Source organism: Lonchura striata, chromosome 24 (genome assembly GCF_050655825.1).
Source record: "Lonchura striata isolate lonStrDom1 chromosome 24, ASM5065582v1, whole genome shotgun sequence".
NCBI classification, from domain to species: Eukaryota; Metazoa; Chordata; class Aves; order Passeriformes; family Estrildidae; genus Lonchura; species Lonchura striata.
This window is the reverse complement of record NC_140726.1, coordinates 2395089-2417118: the sequence shown is the minus strand read 5'-3', so window position 1 is coordinate 2417118 and position 22030 is coordinate 2395089. Positions and strand designations below refer to the sequence as shown.

Genomic DNA, 22030 nt, shown 5'->3' with positions numbered 1-22030 from the left:
ATTTGGGGAGGTGCCGAGCTCTTCCCTGTGGATATTCGCATCGGGGTTTTGTCCCTGTGGATGTTCCCATCAGGGTTTTGTCCCTGTGGATTTTCCCATCAGGGTTTGTCCCTGTGGATATCCCAATCAGGGTTTTGTTCCTGTGGATGTTCCCATCAGGGTTTTGTCCCTGTGGATTTTCCCATCAGGGTTTTGTTCCTGTGGATGTTCCCATCAGGGTTTTGTCCCTGTGGATGTTCCCATCAGGGTTTTGTCCCTGTGGATTTTCCAATCAGGGTTTTGTTCCTGTGGATGTTCCCATCAGGGTTTTGTTCCTGTGGATGTTCCCATCAGGGTTTTGTTCCTGTGGATTTTCCAATCAGGGTTTTGTTCCTGTGGATGTTCCCATCAGGGTTTTGTTCCTGTGGATATCCCAATCAGGGTTTTGTTCCTGTGGATGTTCCCATCGGGGTTTTGTTCCTGGGGTCGTTGTTGGAGGAGTTGCTGATGTTTTCTATGTGGGGTGAGCACTGCTGGAGCCGGTTGCTTTCCCTGCAGAGATTCCCAGAATCCCAAAGAAGTGAGGATCACTGCCCGTCTGGAAGTTGGCATCGCCTTTGGATGCAGCTGAGCCCTGGGATGGTGGAGTGGGGAAGGGGATCAGGTCACCAGCGGGTCACCAGCCCACCCTCCCCACTCCCAGCCGGCAGAGTAGAGGGAGAGCAAGGTGAGCTGCCCCACCGAGCTGCTGCCCAGCGGGAAGCACCGGGTGGAGCAGAGGGTGAGGATGCTGTCAGGGACAGGTGGGGTCCTGCTGGGATCAAGCCAGGTCGATCCCCCAAAGCCTCCTTGCTCCCGGGATCCTGCAGTCCTGGAGGCTAGGCTGGATTTACGGCGGGCTGGCCAGGGCGAGAAGGGATTACTTCTGCCCCCACCGCCTCCTCCTCCTCCAGCAGTGTCTAATCTCTGCTGGGGCTTCGAGGTCTGACCCTGCTCTGATCGAGGACCGGGATAACCCTGGCTGAGCCGGGGAGGATCCACCCGAGGCTCCCAAAAACCAGGTAGTCAAAATTGCCCATTTTTTTGCATATTGTTTATTTTTCAGGATCGATGCGTTTCTCTGAAGCAGGGTAGGGGGGTGTTGGATGACTGTGAGGGTGCAGAACGGGATATTCCACGGGATGAGAACGGGGAAGATTTGGGGTCCCTGTGCTCCGCGTGGGTGGGGTGACATTTGCCATCGCGCTGCCCGTTGAACCCACCCCAATACAAGCAGTAACACCCCGCATAACTCACTAATAGCTGCGCACTCGGGGCAGGGCCGGCCCGGGGGAGGGTCCGTGCGGGGGCCGGGCGCCCCGGGGGTGTGGAGGGCTCGGGCCCGCCCCCACCTGCGCGGGCCCGCCCCGCCGCGCCGCCCCGCACCTGCGGAGCGCGCTCGGCCATGGGCGCGCTGCGGCGGGCGGCGCTGGCGCTGTTGGCGCTGCTGGGTGAGCCCCGGGCACCGAGCGGGGCGCGGGGGCACCGGGAGGGCGCCCGACGGGATGCGGGGCGCGGGGGATGCCGGCAGGACGCGGGGGAGCTTTGGGGATGCGGCCGGGGGATCGCGGAGCCGCGGGACGCGAGGTACGCGGCGGGTACGGGGCAGGACGCTGCGCCCGGTGGGACCCGGGAAAAGCGGGATGAACCGAGCGAGAGCTCTTGGGAGGGCATCGGGAAGGACCCGGAGATTCCGAGGGGTCGCCGCGCAGGGTGTGGGAGCGGCCGGAGGCACCGGGCAAGACACCCGGGAGCCCGGCACGGGCACGCAGCGCTGGGAAGCTTTAGGGTGGCACCGGCAAGGACCGTGGGGTACCAGGGGCGGGGGTCACAGCACCCACCTGTCTCTGAGCCCCCAGTCCCCTACCCAGCAGGCAGGTTGGCAGGGAAAGCAGGGGAGAGAGAGAAATCCGCCACCCACCCCTTTTAGGATGCTCGGAGTGGAAAAAGTCTGAGTCTTCCCGGGAAAAAACATTTGTAACTTGGAGCTGCCACTTCCAGCACCCCCAAACCCGATGTACCCCCATGTGGGGACACACCAGGGACTCCAAAGTGAGAGTGCACAGTTCACCTCCCTGCGTGGCACTGGGCAGGAAAAAATCCACTTGTTTTCCCTTGTTTACTGGTGTTGCACAGCCTTCCCAGCTGGTCTTGAGGTTAGCGATCTCAGTGCTTCTCTGTCCACGGGTTTTTCCCTTCTTCCACTCCTAATTTCCCAGCTTATTTGAGTTTTTTTGGAACTGCCACAGTTGGTCCAAAAGGAAATATCCTTTGGCGTTCCCAGCGAAGGAGAGGCCTTTGGGGAAAGGAAACGGCCCCAGAAACAATGGCAGCAGCATTTCCTTCCAGCAGAACATTGGGTGGGGGTCCTGGAGCCGCCACTTGTTCCTCCTTGAAGGTTTTCTTCTTTGATAAAAGTTAATTAAAGCATGTTTGTATGAGGCATGGGGGTTACTCAGCCCTTCAATCCCACCAGGGCGCTCCTTTGCCGCATCCTGATGGTGTTTTTTGCATGGAATCATGATGGATTCCCACAAAAGAATCACCCTTGAGCCCTGGGATGTGACATCACAGGCACTGACAGCTCAAAAATGTAGCAAAAAGGCTCTTTTGAACCCCAAATGTGTGTTTTTCCTTTAGTCTTCCTTTCAAGCAATCCTTCCTCGTCCTGTGGGATCCTCATGGGATTGTGATGGGGAAAAGTAAAATGAAGAATATTTGCCATCCTTGTCCCTATCCCATCCCCAATCCCAACCCCATCCCCAATCCCAATCCCTTCCTCAATCCCATCCCAATCCCATCCCATCCCAATCTCATCCCCTGCCCATCCCATCCCATCCCATCCCATCCCATCCCATCCCATCTCTGTCTCTCCCTCCCACACCAGGGGTGAAGCACGTTTCCATCTATAGCAAAGTCACATATGATTATTGCATTATTTAATTTTTTTTCCCCAAATTTGGTCTCTCTGGAGGATAGGGCACTTTCTGCCTCCCCCCCTGCCCCCGGGGTCGTGGGAAATGCCGCTGTGGATTTTCCCAAGGGACACAGCTCCACATCCCTATCTGCCCGTTTATAAATAGTCAAAGTTAAGAGAAGAAAAGGAAAAAAATTCCCCCAAAAATAATTTTATAAAAAAGGAAAGGCGACTGGCTGCGTTGCAGTGCTGAGATGCTCCTTGACCTTTTTCCAAGCTTTTTCAAGGGTCCCTTTTCCGGCCAGATTCCCGCTGTGTATTTTAAATCCCAAGCTTGGTCTTTTGGGATTTAATTTGGGTCTGGGTTTCACATGACTCCAGCGCCTTAATCCTATCAACCAGGGTCATCAAACCCCAACTGCCTCGGGGATTTAATTCCCCACACAGTTAATGGTTTAGAAACTCGGGGAGGGGGCGTTTGATTTTTGGGGGTTCAGGGGGTGCCAGAGCCAAGAAACAGCTTTTTCTGGGGGGTGAAAGGATGCAATTTTAGATGAGGATAGGGTGATTGATATCAGCTCAGGGATTAATGTTAACATTGCAGGGATTTAAAGATGATTTTTTTTTTTTTCCATGGGGAATAAATTCAAAGGAAAATTTAAAGCCGTTTTTAAATTTTTTGTCACGGGAAAACTTAAAGTATTTTAGAATGTTAAATTGTAAGGTATTTATTCCACAAGGGGAAAAAAAAAAATTATAGCTATTTTTAAAGGTAAATTTAAGTCTATTCTGTTTTTCCATATGCAGAAAAAATCCCAGCAGATGGGCTGGGGAGGAGGGAAAACAGCCGGGCAGGTGTTTAGCTCAGGGCAGCTGGATAAAAACCCAGGTTTTGAGCCCAAAGAGCAGGCGGGAGGGGCTGAGGCCCCCAGGCCCCCCTGGATGGGTACGAGCACCACGAGCAGCTTAATTTTTTCGATCTGGTTAAAGCATTAGAGGATTTGGAGCGCCGAGGTGGCCAAAGGCAGAGCTGTGCCAGGGGGTACGGTCCCGTGCCTGCAGCTCCAATCCCAGCCCCAGCGGCTTTTTTGGGGTCCCATCTGTCTGAGAGGAGGAATTTGGGTGAATTCTGCAAGAATGAGGGGATTTTGGGGAGCGAGCAGCCTTCAGCTCTGCGTCCATCTCCCTCTCCCCTCACACCGGAGGGGAGGTGATGGAGCTGGGATCTCCTGGTGCCGCAGGAGTTTGAGGGATGACAGAGCAAAGCTGCAGCCCCGGAGCACAATTAACGTAATTAACGTGCTCATCATTGGCTTTCAGGGTTAACACACCCCAGTTTGCAGCGCCTGGAGCAGCTCTGGGGCTGTTTGAATGCCTTGGGGTGCCATGGGAATCCTCTGGCTGGTGCCAGAGCATCTTTTCCCTCTCTGGAGCCTGGATTTCCCCAGCAATTCCCAGCACCCTTTGGCCCAGCACCTTTTTTGTGCCCAAAAAATGATGCTGATGGAGGAGGTGGGATGAAAAACCTGGATTTTTCCAGCTGTTGGGAATGCACAGGGGTGTAGAAGCTGTGGAGTCATTTATTGATGCTATCTGAATCATTAATGAACTATATTATTCATAATATTTTATTATTATTATTATTATCATTATCATCATTATACTTATCACTATTTTATTACTATTATCATTATAATCACTGTTATAATTGTTATTATAACTATTACAATTATTTTTATTAATAAATTACAATTATAATTCTTCAACAAGGTCTATTACCTGTTATCTCTAATATTTCTAATAGAAATTACAATACAATTATTGAATATAATCTATTTTCTTCAAGATTATCCCAATTTAACCCACTTTTATAATGATGGAGGATCTGGACTGAAAACACCTGGATTTTCCCAGTTGTTGGGAATGTAGGGAGGGTTAGGGGCTGTGCCATCTGCATAATTTATTATTATTTTTATTGTTATTATTTCTATTATTATCAGTATTATAATTATTATGACTGTCATCATTATTGTATTGGAATCGTTGTTATAATTATTATAATCACGATTACCATTATTATTATTACCATTATTAATATCACTTTTATCATTATTATTCCCACTTTTATAATTATTATTCTCACTTTGATCATTGCTCTCATTATCCTGAGCACTATTATCACTCTCACATCCCCACTATTATCCCTATTCTTACAAAAATATACCTATATTTATAACTATTATAAATTATATGTTCTCGATGCTCTATTTTGTTCTGGGAACTCCAATTTAATGAGTCGCCATCCCATATTTCTTTCCACTTTCTTTAAATTTAATACAATTATCTGTATAATTACATATAAATACGCTATAATTACCATTATTTTTCCATACTCTCCATTGGATTTGATACCACAGCTGTATATCATTAATAAATAATATTATCAATTATTTGGGACCTGCAGGCGCCTCCAGCATCTCCTCCCCCCAAACCCTCCAGGATTTAAAGGTTTATGTTCTTAGCCCGGGTGAGCTATTTTTACGCATCCTCACCAGACTGGCCCTTATTTCTCCCAGTTTTTCACCAGAGAAAGGAAATGTAATTATTTTTTTTTAATTCCTGAGAAGACTTATCAGCCGGAGCAGAGTTTCCTGCCTGGAGCTGGAAGGCTCCGTCCGGAAATGGCACCAATGCCTGGCCAGGAGGGGGGGATGAACAGATGAGGGGGAGACTAAAAATACCCCCCAGTGCCTTGTTTTCCTCTTCCCACCCTGGAAAAATCCAATTAAAACCTCTGAGCTCTCAGGGAAAAGTGTGAGGTTGTTGAAAGCTCCTGAAATCCTTCAAAGCCAGGGGTTTTTCCTTGCAAAGTGAGGATTTGGGATGACGGGCTAGCATCGCCCTGTCCCTCCTGCATCCCGCTGTGAGGCATCCCTGGGGCGCCGGCAGGAGCGGGGCCGGCCGGGGTCACGGATCGATGGGTGGATGCGGGGATGGAGCTGCTGCCATGCAGGGCTCGGTGAGGCTCCCCCGGGGAAAACAAACCAGCCCCAGCACAAACTCAGCCGAGCCCGAGCCCGTCATTCCCCGGCTGAGCCCTACGGGCAGAGCTGGGCAATGATCTTCCCCCAGGGGCTGAGCATCCCTCTCCGGTCCGTGGTACCACTCTTACCCCAGCGCCTCCTCCCAGTGGGCTGGGGGGATGCTGGGGACGTGGGGTGGGATATTTGGGGTCAAATGAGATGGGGGCACCAGAGGAAGCCACTCATGGATTATCCCAATTTAGTGCTGGCAGCAAAAATGGGGGATAATGCTGGGGAAGGCTTGTGGGGTGCATATGGGGGAGCCCTACAGATAAATCCCATGGGATCTGGTGCAGCACTGTGGGAGGCTGGGTGTACCCCAATACTGAGCTAAGGGGGGTGTCTGCTGGCTGGAGTTGGCTGTTTCCTGGGAAGGGTGACTTGGGCCTTAAGAATTCCCAAGCTGAGTGTGGGGTGGAAGCTGGGAGGGGAGGGAGCAGCAATGTCCTTCCTGAAAGCCCTTCCTGTGGCAGGGGAGGAGGCAAAATGTTCTCTTGGCTCAGCTTCCTGGTGATAACCTGGGATTGTTGTTTTTGTCTTGGGAATGGGGTTTTTTTCCCACAGTCAGGGAGGCTTTGTGGGGAGTAGTGGCACCTGGGCTTGAGTCATTTCCCCGTTTCTTCCCTCTCCCACGGCAGGTGTCTCCTTGGCCGTGCTGGAGGTGCACGTGGGGACCAGCCTGGTGCTGTCTGTGGAGGGGCAGCGGGCGGTGCTGCCTGCCTGGTACACCAGCCACTCCCAGAACGAGCCCTACATCACCTGGGTGCTGAACAAGAATCCGGGTCCCTTCCAGGTGAGAAGAGGGCAGGGGCTGCAGGACTGGAGATGGAGGGGCCAGGCTGGGAGGTGACCATGGAGGTGCCCATGGCGGGGGGAGGATTATGGTGCCCAGCATGAGGTAGTGGCCGCAGTGCCTGTGGTGGAAGGGTGCCCATGATGACGAGGTGGCCATGATGGAAGGAAGCTCATGGTGCCCACCATGTGATGCTCATGGTGGGATGGCGTTCATGGTGCCCATCCAGGGATGATGCCCACAATGGGTAAGTGCCCATGATGGGGGAACTCATGGTGGCCCACAATGGGTGTCAATGTGGTGCCCATGATGGGAAGATGCCCACAAAGGGGAGATGCTCATGGTGGGGACGTGCCCATGGGGAGATGTGTGCAGCTCCCACTTGTTCTGTGCTTGTGGTGCCCATGGTGGAGAGCTGGCCCATGATGGGGTGAAGTTCATGCTGCCCACCACGAGCAGGTGACCACCATGGGGGACATGCTCATGGTGCCCGTGGTGAGGACATCCCCATGGTGCCATCCCCATCCCCGTGGGGAGCTGCTTGAAGTGCCCGTGATGGGGGGTGTCCACCGTGGGGGAATCTTGTGGTGCCCACCACGGGGGGTGCCCTTGAAGGGGGGTGCTCGTGGTGATGTGTAGATGCCCGTGATGAGGTCATGCCCACAGTGCCTGCAGTAGGGGGGTCCTGTGGTGCCCACAGAGGGGAGAGACACAAGATGGGGAGAGATCCGAGATGGAGAGATGCCTACACAGGGAGGTGTTTGTGGTGTCCATAAATGCTTACAGTGGGGAGATGATTGTGGTCCTCACGATCAGGAGGTGCCTATAGTGGGGAGATGCTCACTGTGTCCATGAGGGGACATGCCCACCCTGGGGTCGTGCCCAGGGTGCCTACAATAGGGAGGTGCTTGTTGTGCTCACCATGGGGAGATCCCCATGGAGGGGAGATGTCCTTGGAAAATCCCCATGGTGCCTACAGTGGGAAAATGCCCACAATGGGGGCACCGCTTGTGGTGCTCCTGATGGGGAGATGCTCATGATGGGACAGTTGCTCATAGTGCCCATGCCAGGGGTATTTGTGCCTGTGGTCGGAGCTGCCTGCAGTTCCCGTGTCCAGGATGCTTAGGGGAGGTAAGGCAGGAGGGGGCTTATGCAGCAACCACTGCTCTACAAAATTTGGGATTTGGGGGGCTTTTCTCTCCAGCAGCACGATCTTGAAGGGAAAGCATGTGTTTTTTCCCCTGTGCAGATCCTGTCATACATAGGCGGGGTGGTGAAGGTGGAAGAGACAGATCTGAAGCCCCGCGTGGGGTTCCTGCACCCCATCTTCACTCACAACATCTCGGTGTTCATCAATGCCACCCGGGAGCAGGACTCGGGTCAGTACATGTGCACCGTCAACGTGGTGGATGACTCCATCAAGCTGCACAAGAACATTGGCCTCATCAACCTCACCGTGCTGGGTAAGGCTCCTCCAGTCACCCCGACTCCCTCGGGCCTCCCCATGGTGCCCCTCAGGGCTGACACCTGTGCCCACAGTGCCACCGGCCACCCCCACCTGCCAGCTGCACGGCAACGCCATCGTGGGGGCCAACGTGACCCTGAGCTGCTCCTCCGAGAAGGGAAAACCCTCGCCCTTGTACCAGTGGCAGCGCCAGCCGCCCACCCTGCAGGTCTTCTTTCCCCCAGCCCAGGGTAAGGTGGCACCAGTGTGGGGCTGGGGAGTGGGGTGGGTGGTTGGGCTGGAATATGCTGAGAAGATTCAGCTGAGGGATTTTTGGCTTCATCCCCTTCACCACTTCTTAACTTAACCACTCCTTAACTCCTCCTGCACGAGGAGGTGGAGAGTGTAGGAGCGGCTGTGAGGCAGCACCCAAATTTCTCGCCTGCAGACCGGCTCAAGGGCACCCTCAAGCTGACCAACCTCTCCCTGGAAATGTCAGGGGTCTACGTGTGCAGGGCTGAAAACCAAGCAGGTTCTAAGAACTGCAGCATTGTCCTGGAGGTACACTCAAGTGAGTACGTGTCCACAGGGCTGGGGAAGGGGACACCGTCCCCATGAGGTCCCTGTGGGAGTAAGGCAATAAGGGAATCCCTGTCTCTCTCTGGCAGCAAGCACCAAAGCAGTGATTGCCGGCGCCGTGCTGGGCTCCCTGGGTGCCCTCGCCACCATCATCTTCTTTGCCCAGAAGCTTGTTGGCTACAGGAGGAAAAAGCGTGACAGCCAGGAGGAGGGAGCCAACGAGATCAAGTGAGGCTCTCTTCCTGTGGAGGGGGTTCAAATCATCAGTAGGTTTCGGGTTCATGGGTGAGGAGGGTGTTCCACCTCTGGCCCATCATTTCTCTGGTTCAGAGTTAATAGTGGGGAGGAGTTCTCCATCTCTGGCCAGTCACCAATATGCTCCAGAGGTAACAATCAGGAAGAAAGCTTCCACCTCTGGCCAGCTGTCATGAGTTTTCAGAGTTAACGAGGGCATTTTCCACCTCTGTTTCCCCCTTCCCCTTTCGTCCCTCTGTCTGGGGGTCCAGGATGTCTGCACAACCTCCTCGCTCAGGAAGAGCACGCACGGGAGGGTCCCCAGAGCTGATCCCTCTGACGCTCTCCCCTCTTGGCAGGGAGGACGCCGTGGCACCCAAAACCCCGTCGTGGGCCAGGAGGCCAGCTTCAGACACCATGTCCAAAACCAGCACGCTGTCCTCCCTGGCCGGCAGCCGGCAAGCCTACGGGGCCAGAGCCCCCTCCGACACCGCCTCCATCCTCACCACCACCGGCAGCTACCGGGGACCCCCGCCCCGGGCCGGGGGGCGGCCGCCCAGCCTCTCCCCCCCCGCCGCTAACGGGACCCCCCGGCGCCGCCCGGACCCGGCGGCCGCTCCCGGGGCGCCCGTGCCCCCCTCCAGCCTGGCACGGGCCGGGGCCGTGCCCGTCATGGTGCCAGCGCAGAGCCGAGCCGGCTCCTTGGTCTGAGCACCCCCCACGAAACAGGGGTGCCCACAGCCAGCCCGTCCCACTCCCTTTTCCTGGGGTGGCTTTTGTCCCTTTTTGGGGTTTCTTTTTCTTTTTAACAGATGCCTCGAGCAGCTGGACTCATCGTGGGTGTGTTTAATGGGTGCTGGGGCTCTCTGGGTTTGGAGGGACCGAGTCTCCCCATAAATATCACCCCCCAAACCAGCCCCAGCCCTGCCTCAGGAGGATCCCCTTCTTTTTTTTTTCTATATCTATATATCAGGTGAAATGAGGGATTTTTTCATAAAAGAGTATTTTAAGATGGGGGGGAGGGTGGTGACAGGGACACACACACACACACACACACACATACACACACACACACTCTCTTTTTTTTAGGGGTTTTCTGATTAAAAGCTGCAGCACTGCCCAGCACCGGTGCTTTGGGTGAGTTTGTGTGGATTTCAAGGCGGGGAAGGATGTCCCACGACCTTCTGGGTGATGTCGCAGTGCACCAGCCAAGGTCCTCAGGGTGAGGTGACATCATGATGCACGTGTTGGCACACCCTGTGACCGTGATGGCACTCCCTGTGTCAGGAGGTGGGATGATGCAATGAGTGTGTGACATCACAGCACCAGCTGATGCCTGCATGGTGCCACCCAGGCATGCCACATGTCCATCTGGGATGGCATGTGTGCCTGCATGATGTCACATCATCACACAGCAGCGGTGATGTGACACGTGCCTGCATGATGTCACACCCACAGTCATGCCTAGTAGTGACATCACACACAGTGGAATGACATCACACACACCTGCAGGGTGTTACAATTCCAGCAGTGATGTCACACACACCTTTATGGTGTCACACACCCAGCAGTGATGTCACACACACCTTTATGGTGTCACACACCCAGCAGTGATGTCACACACACCTGCAGGGTGTCACACACCCAGCAGTGATGTCACACACACCTGTATGGTGTCACAAACCCAGCAGTGATGTCACACACATCTGCAGGGTGTCATACATCCAGCAGTGACGTCACACACACCTGTATGGTGTCACAAACCCAGCAGTGATGTCACACACACCTGTATGGTGTCACAGCAGCTGTCACTTGTCCAGTAGTGGCATCATGCCAGCAGCAGTCATGTCCCACCCATGAGTGATGTCACACCACACCCTGAGCACCCGTGGGACGCCACGCCAGCTGTCACACGCGTGGCAGTGATGTCACACGTGCCCATAGGATGCTCACATGGGAGATCACTGCTGGGCACCACCTGCCCCACACCCCTCCCACCCCTGCCCGCTGTCACCTCACCGCTCTGCCGGTGACACCAAAAGGCACCGAGGACAGGCCGGGGCTCTGGCAGGGGCGTTTATTGGGGCAGGGGGTGTCTGGGGTGAGGGAGGGCAGCCAGGGACAGGGGCAGGGCCTGGCTGTGGGGGGACCCCGGGGGGCGCATGCGGGGGGCAGGGGGTGAAGCAGGGGCTCCTGGGCCTCGGCGGGCGGCGGTGGGAGGGAGTCGGTGGCGAGGGGGTTCCGCTGAGCAGCTGGCGGCCCCTGCAAGCAAGGAGAGAGCGAGTGGTCAGCCTGGGCTGGCCCTGCCTGTGCCCTGCACCCTGAGCCTTGTCTGTGCCCTGTGCCCTGCCTGCTCCTTTAGTGCTCTGTGCACCCTGTGCCTGCCTGCACCCTGCACCCAACGCCCTGCCTGCACCCTGCACCCTGCCTGTACCCTGAACCCTGAGCCTTATTTGTACCCTGTGTTCTTTCTGCACCTTTAGTGCTCTCTGCACCCTGTGCCTGCCTGCACCCCATGCCCTGTCTGCACCCTGCTCACGTGCTGCTCCTGCAGCCTGCACCCTCTCCATGCCCTCCCCCTGCCCACACCCTGCCCGTGCTCTACTTGCAGCCCGCCCACACCCTGCCTGCACCCTTGTCCTGCCTCCACTGCTGCCCACTCTGTCCTCACCCAGCCCAGGAACCTGGGGGGGACCTCTGCCTGCACCCCGCTAGGCAGAGCACCGTGGCAGAAGGAGGGGAACCTGGCTCCCCTGCTGCCAAACTGCTCAGCCCCACTAACAATGCATCCCAAAGGAACCTCTGGGTCCTAAGAAGCTGCACAGCACCTGCACTTGGCAGTTGCCTCCCCACTGCAGTCCTGTGACATCCTCACTGCAGCCCCAGTGCAGCCCCAGTGCATCATTGCTCAATCCTCACTGCAGCCCCATTGAATCCCCACTGCATCTTCAGTTTGTTCCCATTGCATCCTCACTGAATCTCTGTTGCTTCCCCGTTGCATCCCCAGTTCATCCCCACACATCCTCACTGCATCCCCTTTGCAGCCCCACTGTGTTTCCACATTGTCCCCACTGGATCTTCACAAAATCCCCGCTGCATCCTCCGTTCATTCTCATCCCAGCCCCACTGAACTCCCTCCCCATCCTCAGTGCATGCTCACTGCATTTTCACTGAATCACCAGTGCATTCTCACTGCATCCCCATCACATCCCCACCATGTCTCAGTTCTGTTCCACTGTACCCTCAGTTCATCCCCACTGTGTCCCAGCTGAGCTCCAGTTCCATCCCCACTGCCTCCTCAGCTCCTTCCCACCACAGCCTTGTTGAATCTCCACTGCATCCTCCTCTTCCTCCTCACTGCATTCCCACTGCATCTTCAGTTCCTCCCCACTGTATCTGTGCTACATCCCCACTGCATTCCTACTCCATCCTCACTGCATGCAGCTGCATCCCAGCTGCATCCCAGCTGCATCCCAGCTCCATCCCAGCTGCACCCCTCCATCCCAGCTGCACCCAGCTCCATCCCAGCTGCACCCAGCTCCATCCCAGCTGCACCCAGCTCCATCCCAGCTGCACCCAGCTCCATCCCAGCTCCATCCCAGCTCCATCCCAGCTCCATCCCAGCTGCACCCAGCTCCATCCCAGCTCCATCCCAGCTCCATCCCAGCTCCATCCCAGCTCCATCCCAGCTCCATCCCAGCTCCATCCCAGCTCCATCCCAGCTCCATCCCAGCTGCACCCAGCTCCATCCCAGCTCCATCCCAGCTCCATCCCAGCTCCATCCCAGCTGCACCCAGCTCCATCCCAGCTCCATCCCAGCTCCATCCCAGCTGCACCCAGCTCCATCCCAGCTCCATCCCAGCTGCATCCCAGCTGCACCCAGCTGCATCCCAGCTGCATCCCAGCTGCACCCAGCTGCATCCCAGCTGCATCCCAGCTGCATCCCAGCTGCATCCCAGCTCCATCCCAGCTGCATCCCAGCTGCATCCCAGCTGCATCCAGCTCCATCCCAGCTCCATCCCAGCTGCATCCCAGCTGCACCCAGCTCCATCCCAGCTCCATCCAGCTGCATCCCAGCTGCATCCCAGCAGCACCCAGCTCCATCCCAGCTGCACCCAGCTCCATCCCAGCTCCATCCCAGCTGCACCCAGCTCCATCCCAGCTGCATCCCAGCTCCATCCCAGCTGCACCCAGCTGCACCCAGCTCCATCCCAGCTGCACCCAGCTCCATCCCAGCTCCATCCCAGCTCCATCCCAGCAGCACCCAGCTCCATCCCAGCTGCACCCAGCTCCATCCCAGCTCCATCCCAGCTCCATCCCAGCTGCATCCCAGCAGCACCTAGCTCCATCCCAGCTGCACCCAGCTCCATCCCAGCTCCATCCCAGCTCCATCCCAGCTCCATCCCAGCTCCATCCCAGCTGCACCCAGCTGCATCCCAGCTGCACCCAGCTCCATCCCAGCTCCATCCCAGCTCCATCCCAGCTGCACCCAGCTCCATTCCCAGCTGCACCCAGCTGCACCCAGCTCCATCCCAGCTGCACCCAGCTCCATCCCAGCTGCACCCAGCCTCACCCCAGCCCCGCCACACTCACGCGGCCGAGCCGGCAGCGCTCCCTCCGCGCCGCCAGCCCCGGAGCGGCCCCGCCGCTGTCCGGGGCCATCCGCGCTCACGGCACCGGCACAGGGCACGGCCCGGGCACGGCGCAGCCGCCACCCGGGCTCCAATGCCACGCGGCCTCGGCACCGTGGGCGCTTTTTAAATTTACCTTTTCCTGCCAGGAGACTGTGACACAGGCTTTTAAAAATAGCATGTGCTGAGGCGAGGCGCTCGGGGTGGTGTTGCTAAGGGAGAGATTCAATCCAAATCTAGGGCTGCGCCTTCCCATCCTACTTCCCATCCTTCCCAACTACTACGGCGCGCACCCAAATTTAGGGCAAGGCAGGGGCTGCCTGCCTGTGTGTTGCCATCTCCTGGGAGGAAAAGCCCCTTCTCCACCCTGAACCAGTGCGGGGAAAGTTGCTCCATCCCAAATCTGCGCAGGGAACAATGCTCCATCCCATATCTGCGCAGAGCAGAATGTTCCATCCCAAACCTCTGCGGGGAAGGGTGCTCCATCCCAAATCAGCTTGGGGAAGGATGCTCCATCCCAAATCAACAGAGCAAAGGACACTCAGAGCGGCTTCCTTGTAGAAATGACCCAGTTTTGGGGGGAAGAAGCGGGATTTGGGGTGTACCTAGTCGCCGTTGCGGAGGTCGCCGCCGCGGGTGCTGTTGGCGCACTCGGCGTCCTTGGTTTTCCGATCGATCTCACCCCCTTTGATCTTCTTGCGGGTCATATGGCCACGGAAACTAGCCTGGATCTTGGCAGCTGCCGCGTTGGCATCAGGGTCGTCCAAAGGGATGTCCAGGATGTCCTCGTCCAGCTTTGTGCAGGCTCCCTCCTGACGGTGGCAATGGCAGGGTTACAGCTGGTGGCACCTCAAACAGCGCAGCCCCCTCCCCAAATCAATCCATTCTAGAAGGTCTTAAATGAGCCCCTGTTCTAAAAATTAGAATATGGTTTACTCATTAAAAAATAGGCTTCTTTGCTAAAAATGAGGGGCTTTGCTAAAAATGAGGGTCCCTTGCAGGTGGCTTGGGGAAATGGCAACCAAAGCTGCAGGCGGGGGAAGATGCTTCACCTCCCACTCATCCCTAAATCCCACCCTGGACCACACGGCTGCAGGAAGCCAGACTCCAGCCAGGGTTATGATGCAGGGAGAAGAGAATCCATGGGAGCAGAGGATGGGTTCTGGCGGGTATTTTTGGCAGGGGGCTGGGGGCCATCCTGCACAAAATGAGCTGGTCATGCCTCAGTTTCCCCTTTCCTTATAGCCTGTTGCATTGTCCTGCATCCCTCCTCAGGGCTTTGGTTGAAAACACCAGGAAATTTGGGAAAGCATGACAACAGAAGGGAGGAAAAGCCCTGCCAAGGACAAATCACTGTAACCCATTCCCCTCCTGCCACATCCCACCAGAGCAGCTGGACTCAGCATCAAGTTCCACAGGAAAAAAAGAAAAACATGGGGAAAAGGAATGAGGTGGAAATGAGCTGGCATTGGATGATCCAGTGCCAGCAGCTGTGGGGGTGAAGCCTTTGTGTTGCCCCACGAGCACTTGAAAGGACTAAAAGGAGTTTTGGGGGGCTTATTTGGAAGCTGCAGATTCGGGGGGGAGGAAGCTCATCCCCTTGGAGCCTGCCATGGCTCCACAAAGTTACTCGGGTTCTTTTACCATTGTGAAAGGTGAGGACAGGTCCAAGGTGGAAATGATATGTCCAGGGTGGAAATGTTATAGCCAAGGCTGGAAATCCTATAGCCAGGGGAGAAATCCTATAGCTAGAGGAGAAATCCTATAGCCAGGGGAAGGAAATCCTATATCTAGGAAAGAAAGCCTAGAATCAGGAAAGAGATCCTATATATGCAGAGGTGGGGGAGAACAACCTATATCGAGGGGAGAAATCCTATATACAGGTGGGAGAAACCTATATCCAGGGGAGAAATACTATATCTGGAGAAGGGAATTTTATAGTCAAGGGAGAAAACCTATACACGGAGGGGCATATCCTATATCCAGGCAAGAAATCCTATATCCAAGAGAGAAATCCTATGTTAGGAGAGAGGAAATCCTATATTCAGGGGAGAAATACCATATACAGGTGGAGGAAATCTATATATGCGGGGGCATTTCCTATGTCCAGGGGAGAAATCCTATATTCAGGGAAGAAATCATACATACAGGTGGCAGAAACCTGTATCCAAGTTGAGAAATCCTGTATATAGGTAGGAAAAATATAGTCAGGAGAAAAAAATCTTATATCCAGGGGAGGAATCCTATATTCAGGGGAGAAAACTCATAAACAGGGGGCCATATCCTATATTCATAGGAGAAATCCTATTTCCAGTGGAAAAACACCATATCCATGGGATGAAAACCTCTATGCAGCTGATGAAAACTTGTATCTAGGAGAGAAATCCTATATTCAGAAGGAGAATTTCTACATATGAGGGAAAAAGTCTTATACATAAGGGAAAAATCCTATATCCAGGCAGGATAAATCCTATATCCAGGCAGGATAAATCCTACATCCAGGGTGGGCTTTTCCTCTCTGGAGGTGCCCAGGAGGAGAGATGGGGGCTTTTCCCTGTGCTGCTGTCTTAGCAGGAGGCAGAAAACAGAGGGGAAAAGTGGGGAAGGGGAAAAAAATGGGGGAAATGGGGAGGAAAGGGGGCAGGAAAAGTCAGGGGATTAGGGAGAAAGGGGAAAAGGATGTGGTTTTCTCCCCAAACCGGCTGGTGGCCAGGAGGGAGGAGAGCTCACCCTCGGGTGAGGAGAGAGGGGTGCAACCCCAATCAAGCCCTTTATCCATACACAGCCCCCGATCCCACCTGTAGAGCGATTGTGGGGTTGGGGGGGGGGGGAAGAAAAAGCGAAATAAAAGCTGGACTCGATGAGCCGGGGGCTTCCTCAGCGGGCTGGGGGGCGCAGGATGCCGGCCGTGCCGTAGCCCCGGCGGGATGGATTCCGAACTGGTGCGAGGCAGGAGTGGGGGTGTGGAGGGGAGAAGGGCCCGGGGGGCTGCAGCAGCGCTGGGGGTCGCGGACTGGGTTGAGCTGGTGGAGGGTGCAGCACCCATCGCGCCCCCCGCCCCCAGCAGCCCGAACCCCCCGGCCGCCCCCAGCCCGGAGCAGCGATGAGGGACCGCGGGCAGGAGCGGAGCGGCTGCCGGGGAAGGGACCTACGTTGCAGCAGTCCATGGCGGAGGGCGGTGGGCGGCCAGCGGCGGGCGAGGGGCTCCGGCAGGATCTCGCTTCCCCGGCAGCTCTCCCGGCGCAGGTGGCAAGTTGAGCGGAGCCGCTTGCCTACGTAATGCGCTTTCCTCCGGGCGAGCCTATCAGCCCGACACCCCTGCCAGGCTTTTGGGGGGGAAGGAGGGGTGCCTTATTTTTTTTTTTCCTCCCTTTCGCCTCTTTTTTTTTTTTTTTAATTTTTTTTTTTATTTTCCCTCCTCCAATTTTATTTTGCAGCCTCCAACTCCCTCCTAACACTTAAAGGAGCCGGCAGCTCGCCTTGGAGTTTTGTGGAACACAACATCGCATGCAGAGGATGCGAGCCAAGATGTGATGAGCCTTGCCTTTGGCGTGGAGGGTTTTTTGGGGGACAAAACTATAGCAAATGGGGGAAATTAGTTCATTTTTGTGGGGTACATGACCCACAGTGATGCTGGAAGCAGGTTTTGCCCCCCGGGTTGGTTTGCACAGGGTAAAAAAGCCTTCCTGACCTACTTAGGACTTGGTCCTGAAGGAGGGTGAGGATGAGGATGGCATGGATGAAGATGGTGAGGAAGGGTGGGCATGGTGGGACATAGCATCCCACCGAGCACCCGCAGAACCCCAGGGATGATGTGCCCAGCTGCAGGCTCCAAGCAGAGGAGTGGGCTCCACTTCTGGGATCTGGGGGTCTCTTCCCCACTCATAGGAGCATCTGACCCCCCCACATTTGGGGTGTTCTCCCACCAGACCCGCAGTCCCAGCCATTTTCACAGCCCTCGGTGCTCCCTGCAGACCCTGCTGCCACCCCAGACCACGTCGAGCTGCTGGGACTGGCAGGGTGAGCTGGGGCACCCCGGGAAACAGGAGGCACCCGCAGGGCAATGCGGGGGGCTGCAGCCCACAGCCCCCCCATCGCCTGCCTCGCTCGCCTCTAATCCGGGTTTGGGAGTTGCTAAGCAACTGCATAAATCGCCCGTGGGCTCCGCGCCGATGCTGCTCCAGCCAGCCCCCAAAAAACAGCCTGGCCCCCCCAAGGCGGGCACCAGCACCCCCCGACCCACCCGCACAGTCGGGCCCCACTGGCTCTCCCTGGCCAAGTTTGCTCACAGGGGTCATCCTGCCTGGGAGCCTGGTGGCACTGACCTTCCTCTTTGCCACCACCATCACCACCATCATCATCATCACCATCATCTCCGTTAGCATTTCTGTCCCACTTACATCACTGTTTCTGGCACTGTCCCCACTGCTGCCACCAGCCTTGTCCCCATCCCATACTTCATCCCCATCACCTCCACCACCTTCTCCATCCCTACCATCGTCCCTGTCCCCATCTCTGTCACCATCCCTGTCATGATCCCCATGCCACTTCTTGTCCCCATCCTCTTCATAATGCCATTCCCAGCTTCAACCCCATCATCTCTGTCCCTCTCCCTGTCCCCATCTCCATCATCACGCTCATCCCTGGCCCTATCCTCAGCTGTATCACCATCCTTGTTCCCATTCCCATCCCATCTCCATCTCTTTCTCCAAGGCCACTCCTGCTGGGTGCAGGTGGTGGCTCCTCTTGTCCCCTGATGCCCCAGCTCCCCAGGACACCCTGCTCCTCATCCCACTCCACCCCATCCCTGGCACATCCCACCACTGCCACCTCCCTCAACTGCTTCACCCACACTTGGAGGTTGATGGGGGTCACCCCTGCCCCCGCACATGCCAGGCACCCGAATCCCCCCTTGCAAAATGCTCCCAAGCATCTCTCCAACTCCCCCGTGAGCCACTGGCACCCAGCTCTCCCCACTGGAGCCACTTTTCCCTCGTCACTTCTTCCCACCAGCACACCGGGGTGGGGGGGTGGGAACAGCTCTGCTCCAGAAAACCCCGCTGCAGCTTCCAGGAGAAGCCTTGGCAGCTCTGCTGGGATTTTTGATGGGAAGAGATCCTTTTCCCTGGATTTTAGACCCTCCAGATCCATCACTGCCTGCTCCAATGAGAGGAGACCGGGTGTTTTGGGCGAGTTAAGTGGGAAGGGTTTTTGGGGTGATTCATCCGTCATGGATCCGATAAAGTTAGCCCCAAAATTAGGATTAGTCCCTCAATTAGCCCCCAAAATCTGCTCCATCCGTGGCAGCCGGGTCCTGGCAGAGCCGCCGAGCGCCGCCGTCTCCCGCAGGCTGTGGCTGCGGAGGAGGGACGCGAAATGCCAGAACATTTCTAATCATTAATGGCGGGTTTTGAGCCTGTTCCAGGCTCTGCATTTTTCCTCCCTGGACCCCTTCATCTGGATGATGCTTTTTCAGGTGCTCCAGCACCCCCAAAATTTGAATTCCGAGGGAAACAACTCAGATTTTGGAAGGGGAGAACGGGAAGTGCAGCTGGCGAGACCTGCTGAGAACATCCCACCGTCGTGGTTTGAGATGGTGGCACCGAGGTGTTAAAAAATCCTTTAAAAACAGGGAAAAATCCTTAAAGGAAAAGGGAATTGGATGCTGGAACGATGCCCTGGGCGGGCAGTGCTGCCGGCTGCCGAGGCAGGAGCCGGCAGCCGGCGAGGCGGTGCTGCAGGGGGGTCAAGGCGTAGCTGGTTGGCATCAGCCCCGGCACGGGGTCCCCGCCAGCTTTTTTTCCCCATCCCTCCTTCCTGTTTTTCCCAGGGGAGCCGCTGTCATGCCCCGTGCCGTGGGCGAGCTCCACATATGGCGATGGAAAACAGGAAAGAGGGGGTAAAAACGGGGTGAGCACGGATGGGGGGGTTCAGTCCTCTCCAAAAATAGAGCAGCCGGCTTCGACGCAAACCCCACTTTTTGGAGGGGATTTCGAAACTGCACTGTGTGGGAAAATACGAATTTCATAGGTGGGAATAGGACTGGGGGGCCCTTGCATGCCCCCCAGAATTCCATGGAGGTATCTCAGCTTATGGAGGGGGGTAGGAGAGGAGCAATGTCACATCATTCCTTCACGCTGGGATGTTATGAAGTTTCTTCCAACCTCCAGGGATGCAGGGGCCTAAATATAGAGGCTAAAAATATCATCCCGTACTCAGCTCAGCCCCAAAACCAGGATTTTTCGGGGAGAAATCTCAGGTGATCGACACTAATAACAGCGGGGACCTCGTTAATAAAATTCCTCATTAAAACAGCACCGCAGGGGCAGGATGGGAGTGCAGTACCCACCCATGGGAAAAGGGCAGGAGCCAAGGGAGAACCAAGGGGTTTTTTTTGGTTTTGGGGTTGGACAGTGGGAAATGGGGGATTCAGGGCAAGTGCTGCAGTTGCATCTCCAGAGAGGTGTCCCAGTTCATTAGGGTTATGGGGACATGCTCCCCTTTGGCTCCTCTCCACACATTTTGGGGTGGAATCACAGTGATCCAGAGCTGTGCGTGCTGCCTGCACCGCCTGGTGCTCCCTGCTCCCCCTCCATGTCCTTGGCCTCTTTCAGGTCCTGGAGGAAAGAAGAACACTTAGATGATGTGGCACAAGAGTGGCAGGAATAGGGTGGGAGCAGGGACCCACTGCAGCTCTTGGCACCTCAGATTGTCTGGAGGGGCCTGGGATGGAGGGAAGCCTACCTTGGAAGGAGGCCAGGTGAGACGATCGTCCTCCAGCATGGCTCCCCACGCCACCGGGTCAGTGCCACCAGCTGGGGAAGGAGGAGACTTGATGCCACACGCAATGGGCACACAGTACCACGGGTGATGGGCACATGGGACAGGCACAACATCACAACAGTACCTGGGTGATGGCACAAATGGAAGGCTGATGGCCATTGATGGTGGACATTTGGGACAGGCCACGGGCAATGGGCACAAGGGCAGGTTTGATGCTCTGGGTGATGGGCACACAGGAGAGGCCTGATGCTGTAGATGGTGGGCACAGGGGGCAGGACTGACACCCTGGGCAAGGGACACAGGGGCAGGACTGACACCCTGGGCAAGGGACACAGGGGCAGGACTGACACCTGGGCAAGGGACACAGGGGCAGGACTGACACTCTGGGCAAGGGACACAGGGGCAGGAATGACACCTGGGCAAGGGACACCTGGGGCAGGACTGACACCTGGGCAAGGGACACAGGGGCAGGACTGACACCTGGGCAAGGGACACCTGGGGCAGGACTGACACCTGGGCAAGGGACACAGGGGCAGGAATAACACCTGGGCAAGGGACACAGGGGCAGGACTGACACCTGGGCAAGGGACACAGGGGCAGGAATAACACCTGGGCAAGGGACACAGGGGCAGGACTGACACCTGGGCAAGGGACACAGGGGCAGGACTGAGGCCCTGGCCATGGGCAGATGGAGCAGGCCGGGCAGGCAATGCAGCACGGGGCAGGGGATGGTAGTGTGGGGGTGGGTGCTGGGCAAGGCCACTCACCCTCCCTCTGCTCCAGCAGCTTTTGGAAGTGCTGTGCTGCAAAGGCCACCACGTTGGTGGGCTGCTCCCGCAGCACTTCCCGCGCCAGCCCCTCCAGCAGGTTCCGGAAGCCGGCGGGCACCCTCATGCTGGTGTTGGAGGCGGCGATAGACATGGTCGCTTCTCCCGGACCCCCTGCAGCGGCACAGCCCGTGATCAACCACAGCCCACGGTCCCCGGTGCCACCGGGCAGCGCCGGGACTCGAACCTGCGGACCAGCGCCTGAGGGGGCCAGCGCCGCCGCTAGGGGGAGACGCGCTGCCTGCCCGCTGCGCACGCGCGCGGCCGCCTCTGTCTGCGCGCGCGCGGCCCGGCCTGGGCGGGGGGAGCGGGCGGGGGGGGCGGGCTCCGTTCCCCGGTGAGCCCCGGCTCCCCTTTCCCGGTGAGCCCCGGCTCCCGTTCCCCGGTGAGCCCCGGCTCCCGTCCCCCGGTGAGCCCCGGCTCCCCTTTCCCGGTGTGCCCCGGCTCCCGTTCCCCGGTGAGCCGCGGCTCCCCTTTCCCGGTGAGCCCCGGCTCCCCTTTCCCGGTGTGCCCCGGCTCCCGTTCCCCGGTGAGCCCCGGCTCCCCTTTCCCGGTGTGCCCCGGCTCCCCTTTCCCGGTGAGCCCCGGCTCCCCTTTCCCGGTGTGCCCCGGCTCCCGTTCTCCGGTGAGCCCCGGCTCCCGTCCCCCGGTGTGCCCCGGCTCCCGTTCCGCGGTGAGCCCCGGCTCCCCTTTCCCGGTGAGGCCCGGCTCCCGTTCCCCG

The 22030-nt window shown here is 56.9% G+C and overlaps 2 protein-coding genes across 4 annotated transcripts; one reads left to right on the top strand and one right to left on the bottom strand.

Moving 5' to 3' along the window:
* The first annotated feature begins 1317 nt into the window (after positions 1–1317).
* ESAM (endothelial cell adhesion molecule) lies at positions 1318–11243 on the top strand. 2 transcript variants are annotated; one of them, XM_021525833.4, is made up of 7 exons: positions 1318–1469; positions 6657–6811; positions 8061–8274; positions 8351–8506; positions 8704–8826; positions 8924–9062; positions 9428–11243. In XM_021525833.4, the coding sequence occupies exons 1-7, from the start codon at positions 1424–1426 to the stop codon at positions 9777–9779; spliced, it is 1185 nt and encodes a 394-aa protein (XP_021381508.1). In that variant the 5' UTR covers positions 1318–1423; the 3' UTR covers positions 9780–11243. The 2 variants fall into 2 exon arrangements, with proteins under 2 accessions (XP_021381508.1, XP_085416280.1); XM_085560154.1 differs by lacking the exon at positions 1318–1469 and adding an exon at positions 1500–1605.
* LOC110468157 (neurogranin) lies at positions 9895–21418 on the bottom strand. 2 transcript variants are annotated; one of them, XM_085560155.1, is made up of 6 exons: positions 21250–21418; positions 20444–20514; positions 18291–18335; positions 14549–14566; positions 14305–14508; positions 9895–11330 (listed from the first exon to the last, which is right to left on the bottom strand). In XM_085560155.1, exons 1-5 carry the CDS (start codon positions 21401–21403, stop codon positions 14305–14307), a joined length of 492 nt encoding a protein of 163 aa, XP_085416281.1. In that variant the 5' UTR covers positions 21404–21418; the 3' UTR covers positions 9895–11330. The 2 variants fall into 2 exon arrangements, with proteins under 2 accessions (XP_085416281.1, XP_077644202.2); XM_077788076.2 differs by lacking the exons at positions 14549–14566; positions 18291–18335; positions 20444–20514; positions 21250–21418 and adding an exon at positions 16852–17348 and having other exon boundaries at positions 14305–14511.
* Between the last annotated feature and the right edge of the window lie 612 nt (positions 21419–22030).